At 41.4% G+C, this 7,532-nt stretch overlaps 1 protein-coding gene across 1 annotated transcript in view; it reads left to right on the top strand.

The window, feature by feature from the left end:
- Nucleotides 1-4,541: 4,541 nt before the first annotated feature.
- The window catches only part of TMTC1 (transmembrane and tetratricopeptide repeat containing 1), a 187,494-nt gene continuing 184,503 nt past the window's right edge, over nt 4,542-7,532 (top strand). Inside the window, exon 1 of the mRNA XM_009288397.1 lies at nt 4,542-4,663. Coding sequence (XP_009286672.1) covers nt 4,542-4,663 — 122 coding nt within the window. The remainder of the gene's footprint in view (nt 4,664-7,532) is intronic.

Raw genomic sequence — 7,532 nt, 5'->3', positions numbered from 1 at the left:
AGAGATTAGGGGTTTTTTTTTTTTTTTTTTGCTATAAAGCAAGAGTCTGTCTTGAGACTTTTGTGAGCCAAAGGAATTGTAGACAACATGAATGATTAACTGTCTTTTGTTTCCAGAATATTTTTCAGCCTTTTTTCTTCCCTCCTTTCCTTCCATTTGCCAACCACTATGTTATCAGATATTTCAGGGGATATTCAAAATACTTGAAAAGGTAAAGCTTAAACAATTTTTTAAAAATCCTGTTGTTCTTGAAGCAATGCAACCTATCCATTGCATTTCTATCTAAAGAACAAAGTCTCTCATTTGACATATGCAGATGATACAGAACTACAAAAACCCCTCACTTGTGCCTGCGGTTTGGTGAGCCTTTCTGTGATTTACTTCTTAATATGGGTACTTTGAAATCCCCACACCTTGTACTGAAATTTGCTCAAAGGATAGGCAAAAATGCCCTATGTAATGCAGTAGCCAGTCCTAGTTCTGAGGTATGCCCTAGTCAATCTTTTGATAATACTTGACAGCCTGGTGGTCAGCTCCTCAAGGATCTGTCTCTGACTGAGGACATTCTTCAAGTCCAAGAGACTCTGTATCTTTGCAGGTGGACAGAGAATCGTATTTCCCTCATTGCAGCAAAGCATGCGGCAGGCATGGCTATCAACTTCTTGATCTTATAAGTGAAAATAGCACTCTTTTCTTTTGGATGTCAAATCTTACCCCGAACAGATGGGATACAGTAGAGATGGATGTTCCCAGTGTGTTAAAGGAAGCCAGACAGTATTCCAGATACCAGAAGGTCTTAGCATAAAGCCATATCGTAAAGAGGATATATGAACAGGCCAAGCTGCTTGCTTTTGACACCTTTTCCACTGCTACTACTTTTGTAAAACCAAGCAAACAAAAGCAGTGTAAAATGAAAGAGAACTGAAGCAGTGCTTGTGCACTAGACAGGTAGAAACTTCCCTGGCCTCTGGATCTAATCCCAATACTCACTGCAAATGCACTCAGATACTTTTCAAATAGAATACGCAACATCTGTATGGATATCAGTACCCTGAATCTGACAGCCATTAATGAGAGGTAAAGACTTAATGTGATTTTTCTCTGGCAGAAAACAGATGCATCCCTTTAAAAAGTGGGAACCTGTTGTCCTGGCTGATGTGCAATCACCAACGGGAGACACTCAGTGGGATTACAGCCTTTCTTAAAGATTGTCAGCATACCTGCTACTAAAGGGCTACCTAAAGTGCTCCATGTCTAGGGAGCTAACTGATGAACCACTCCTCGACTAAAGAGTTTTGGGGAACAGCAGTTCAGAGAGAATCTGCAGGCATATGTAATTGTGATGAATTGGGAAAGCATCCATTTAAATTGAGGTGATGCATTTGATACGATCTGAGGATCTGCAGTGTTCCCAATGTTGCCTGGATCTTCTAGAGGAGCGTCCAAGAGCTTTGTCCCATGCCTTTCTCCAGGAAGAGAATACGCTTAGGCAGGCCCAAATTTGGTCCGATGCTTTGAACTTGGGATCAGAAAGCAATTTTGATTACAAGCTGGTAGTTGTCCATATCAGAAAAATGAGGTGAAAGCGGTATATTAATGCTAGGAGTCTCTTTATAGGCTGAGTAGAGGTTCACAATTTTAAGTGCTTGGCTACGTGCATGGCGGGGTAGGAGATGAACTTTCAGATGCATTGATTTCTCCAATGTGAATACAACAGTGTCAGCTCCAGGATTCACCTGAGGTGAATGGAGAGTGTTGGTCAGGGGCCGCCTGGTGGACCATCCAGGATTACGTTAGATGAAGTGAAATGCAAAAACTGAAAAATTACTTGATAGTCAAAGCTGTTGAGCAACAAAAATGAATGTTTTCTCGAAATGAGATTTTAATACTATGTTCAGGTATGTTTTAATTTTCAGGTTTCTTGCCCTTACGCAAAATACAAAATTACTACATGACATGGAGGCCTATTGATTTTTCACAGGACTGTTTACCATTGAAGGTGTTTATCCAAGAATTGCTCCTCATTTTTAGATATTTTCAACATGTTTGTTAATAAAGTTGCACATACCCCTCTTTCACTACTTTCCATGCACAGAGATCTTGGAAATTAATTTAAAAGGAAGAAGAACAGTGCTTTGAAAAGAGAAGACTATGCATAAGCAGGTTATTTCTAGAAAACAGAACAACTGTGGCCTCTGAAGAAAATATGAAACAATAAATATTTATACAAAAGTGCATGAGGTAAAGAAAGGAATATAAGACAATATAAGCGAGACTCCGTTCTTTGATCACAGCTGTAATGTTTTTCTTTCATTGCCAAACAATGTGTGAAAATTGCTTTTGATTGCATGTGCTGTTGGTAGTACGCTTAACGTAAATCACCTGAAATGTTTTTGGGCTCAAAAAGAGACCAAAGAGGCCATGCAGATTTCTTTTGATATTAAAAGCAAAGATAGGAGCCCATGCCTGCAGTGACTGGAGGGAGACTGCTGTGTGCTACATTAGCAGATTAAATTGCAGGATCATCACCTTTGTAAGAAGCCTAAAATACTAAACTGTGGGTTGGCTTTGAGGGCAAGAATTGACAAATGCAAAAGATGCATCGATGACAAGAAGAACCTCTTCCTAGCTTAAAGAATTCTGTACAGTGTTCTCTTAAGCTGTGCTGAATTTGCTTTAAAAATAGTAATAAATCTTATTGCTTAGGTCAAATGTTACATCTGTTGTGCATTTATATGGGAGTAATAATACTTCTTAAAAAAATGTAATGTGCCACCTACCAAGGAGCCCAGTCTCATTTTACAGCCTCTCTTCATACAGCCATAAAACTTTGAAGAAGAACAAAGAACAAGAACACCCCAGAATTAATTTTAAACAAATGTGTGCATTATCCAGAGTTAATATGTGCATTTGTGTAGCAGTGTGTGTTTGTTAATCTCGGACTTGGGAAGGCAGCTATTCACATGCACGCTTTGCCTGCGAAAGAACATAACTGACGTTTGATGTAGATAAGATCGTTACGGATCATCCAAATACAGTTCTTAAAATATCAAACTAGTGAAGATAGTCACCTTGCAGTCCTGAGAGAGGGGATTGCACCAGAGCTTGGGCCAGTCTTCTGTGCATGGAATTCATAAAGGAGTTTTACCAAGCCTCCACAAGACAAGAGATTAATCCTGCTGAAACTGCAAGCCTGGTATTTGTATCAGTGGAGTGTTTCCCTGACGGTGAGTTGCTGAAGAAGCCTGTTTGCTAAATTGCACTGATTGGTAACGCTTGCCCTTTCTGTACGGGGCACTTCTGTGAATCCTCCACGGTATCTCCAAGAGCAATGGTTAGTGGCCCATTTTTATAACTGGGAAGGCTGAGTTAGTGTAGTTTGCCCAAAGCTGTAGCAGTGTGTTGCAGCTGGCATGAGAAATTAAAATTCTGGCTCTGTAGAAGTGCCTGGGAGTTTTGCCATTGGCTCAAATGGAGCCAGGATTTCGCCCAAGAAATTTGCTATGTCTTAGTGTTTGGATCACTGCTAATACCTTCCAGAGAAGCTCTGCCAGAACATACTTAATTTATGAAATTGCTTAGTAACAGTGAGTTCTTCTACTGAGCTGCAATTTTAATCTGTCGAGCAGTGACATTGTTTAATTGTCTCTTGTATGGGTTGCTTGGTATGACGAGCTCTCCTGTAGAAAAATGGTTCTCGACTAGGTGATGAATGACATCCCAATTGCTAATTCCTCTTGAGGCTTTGGAGTGAACCTGATGACGTGGGAGCAGAACTCCAGGTGACCCGCGGTATCATCTATACCATATATCAGGGTATTGGGAAGCTTATAGCCTCTCTGCAGGAATTAACAAACATGCTGGATAGGTTGTGAAGTTTATAGGTTGTCCCTGCCACTTTTAACAGGCTCTAAAGAGTATTTTTTACCAAAGTAAATATATGGCTCCTGTGCCGCCTCCTGCCCTCTGACAGAGGGTTGATCTTCTTTTAGCTAGAATCACATTCTTAAGCTGAATTCTAACTCTAAATCTCTTGAAATGGTAACTTCTTTTGGTTAGTCCCCAGCAAGGGTGAAAGACGATCAGTGTTTGCTTTCTCTTGTTATCAGGTATGTTAAATGAATAGTTTAAATAATTTAATTACCTGTTTGATTAAATCACTGGGACTTCAAACAATCCCATGCAGTTTCCTACTGAATTTATGGTTTCTCTGGCAGAGCTCAAGCTACATGGATTTGTGTGCACATCAGGAAAACTCTCCATAGTCATATAAATGAGATTCAGAGTAAAATATATAGAGAGAGTCTGGAAAGGTCATATCAGTATATGAATAATGGATGTTTTCTTTTTATTAAAGATACTGGCCTTCTACCTCTCAGCACCTTGTAGAGCAGAGTATGCAACTGCAACAAATAAGGGTGCCTTAAGCAGCTTCAAAGTCTCCCTGCTCTAGTAAATATAAATAATCCGTACTGTCCTTTTTAGCACAACATACCTTGCCTTGCACCTGACTGCCTCGACAGGAGGTTGTGCAAAGTGCGATGACGGAGCCAAACGGCTGCACCTTTGTGTCGGACTTTGACCACAGCTGTGGGGGCGACGCTCGGACCTCCGTATCAGTTGTCGCTGTGCTCTGGAAGAGCTACGTCTGTACGGAGAAAGCGTATGCTGTGTCACGTTTTCCTCGTGCCATAAGTATCTTTCTGGAGGATGCAGGGGGTTAAACAAAACTGCAACAGGAGTAATTGGAGAACACCTGCAATGCATCTGAATGTGCACTGAACAGAACCAGCTATTGCCATCCATTTCTGTGCATAGACCGCTCAGAAATGCATTGGCATGAAGCGAGATGAAACAAATACATGGAGTCTAGTTCCATGGTACAAAAAGGATCATAGTTGTTGAATTCTGCCAAACAAGAATCAACTCAGTTAGGGTGAACTGCATGATTAGCTTGATTTGTACTATTGTTTTGAAGAAAGACTGACAGGATCTGTCTGCATCATTGTGGGGGGAAAAACCCAACCTGGCCAAGAGAGAGCCATGCACAAGAAGTCCCCCGAGCACTGATTTCGCTGGAAGAGCAAGCATGGAAATTGCTCCAAGGAAGAGTTACTACTCCTGGTGTTCAGTTACAGAATATTTATCCCATTATGTTGTTAATCAAACGGTTTACTGATCTCCTGAAGGTAGGACTAAGGTAAGGAGGTTGCTAATACTTTCCCATTGTGCTCCTCTGATCTGTAAGTACGGCTGATTTCAGAACCCAGGGCCGTCTGAGCCACCAGGCTGGAGGATCTACAGGACTTTCCTGGCTGCCAAAGGTCATTCTGTCAGGAAGGGAGAATTCTGCAGAGTCTGAGGCTGCCTCAGTTTTTGTGGTTGCTTCTTCCTAACTGTTGCGAAGGCGCATTTGATTGTTTAATGGGATTTTCTATTACTTAGTGATTGATATTCTTCTAATAAAATACGCATACTGAAAAACCACTGCCACTGCGTGGCTGAAGCAGCAGCTGTTTGTGGTTGCAAATCATGCCTGGCTGCCTGTCACAGAAGGGTGGGGGAGAGCGCGTTTGTGTTCGTCTCCTGTCTGCTCTGATTAGGCTTTGATACCCTCTCGCTTTGCTGTCTGTTCTATAGCTTTAGGATGCAGTGGTCTTCCAGGGCATCAGGATCTTGCCTTAGATCTTCAGCTTCTGCTTTTTGTAAACAAAGAAGTATTCTCACTTAATCGTGATTCTGGATTCCTCTGTCTTCCTCTTCTCACGTGTGCACCTTTTGGGGGTTTGTGGCTGTGATCTGCTGAATTGGGAAGAACTGTGGAGCGACGCCAGATTCTTTCTGTCGATAGATATTCCCACGAAGCATGGATTATTAATCACGAGATTCTCATACTATTCTGTTTCTTTCTTTAGATACAGTATTGTGTAAAATGTTTTCAAATAGATTTTGAGGAATGTTTTTCAGCGTTTCAGGGCCCAATTACTGAATCGGGGCACAAATCCTGATTGAACAAAATTCTGTAACTGTACAGCAGGTTGGGGAAGATACAGAAAACATGAGGCAAACAAATCCAGGGTTAACTGTAACGAGAAAAAGAGAGTATTGCTTTGTTCGTAAACTGTAAATACTCAGTTTATAGCTTCATATTCTTGCTCTCTTCCTGATTTTAGGGGAGAAAAAAAGATTGAATTTTCTTTTACTTTTCGTTTGGGGATGGAGTTGTAGCTGACTTTTAACTCCAGATTTTACTTCATGACAGTACTGCTGCAGGGAAAAAAAGCACCGGCTGCTTAAACACAATGTCAAAGGACAAGTGCTGGTTTATTTTGTTGCCATCTTTGTGGCTTTCATCCAAGGTCACTTGTGTTATGGGACACCTGAGTCCAAGTTATTTAGGCAGGAGATTGCCTAACAGGACACTAACAGTTCATAATCTAATGAATTTCCAAAACCATATTAAAGCACTGGGAAGCATTTCATCCTTTCCCGAATGATTTCTGTTTCACAATGTAGTTTTGTACAATACCATTTTCTTACTGTTTTTTATAATACCCCCTTTTTGGTTGAAGAAAAATAGGGGGGAAAATGACCAGCTGTGGGTATGACCTTTAAAGACACACAGGTGAGCACTAGTATGGGTAGTGCTAATGGGGAAATAAGGAAAAAAATAAGCACAGCACCTGATTTTAGGCACCAAATTTAGGTTAGGGGGCTTATCCTGTCAGGCTTTTGTAGGAGGGTGGGGGACAGCCAGAGTTGTGCTTCTAAGCCATCGGATGCTCTAAATCACCCTCTGGCAAAGCCTCCTTCCTTCTCTTCTTACAAAGCGAGCTCAGGGAAATGAACCATCCAGGTTGGGTGGGTAATTCTGCTAATGTGAGTACACCCTGGTTGGGTTTATTTGGAGGGGAAAGAGAAACACTCAGGAGGATTATAACCAAGAGTAATTAGAGAAGAAAAGTCTCCACTTCTTGTTTGCTGATTGTGTGCAAGTGTGTAGTCAGTTTTGCTGATGCTCGTACGTAAGAGAGATTCTGAAACACAGGAGTAATTTGATGCATATCCTTTTGTCTTGCTACAGTAAGTTACGGCCTTTCCTTGCCCAGGAACTGAGCTATAGCTTTTCTTCTGTTTTACAGTGTGTTATGTTGCTTTAATTGCACCATCCATCGTGACATTTTTGGTGCTTTTCATTTTTGTCTTTTACTGTGGATGCTGCAACCCGAGTAAATGATCCTACAGCATTCAGGAAACTTGTCAGGCTGCATTCAGGTCAGCAGTTCATCAGTGAGTGCTATGAAAGATAATCTATGAATGTCAAAGTTGTAGGACCTTGAAAGAAGGCAATCAGCAGGAACAGCTTGGAAATCTGCTGAACAGAAGCACCTAAAGGTAGGTAAGGTTCTGATTATGAGCCCCTGGCTGTGTGGTGACTGTTAGCCTATCCTTCAGAATTAGGGGAAAACCCTAAAGAAGGGAAACATGTAACCCATTGCGGGGGGGGGGGGGAGGGTTTAAAAGCGGGGTTT

Source organism: Aptenodytes forsteri, unplaced genomic scaffold, assembly GCF_000699145.1.
Source record: "Aptenodytes forsteri isolate BGI_AS27 unplaced genomic scaffold, ASM69914v1 Scaffold56, whole genome shotgun sequence".
Classification (NCBI taxonomy): Eukaryota; Metazoa; Chordata; class Aves; order Sphenisciformes; family Spheniscidae; genus Aptenodytes; species Aptenodytes forsteri.
The sequence above is the reverse complement of the archived record's forward strand: the minus strand, read 5'-3'. Positions and strand labels throughout refer to the sequence as shown.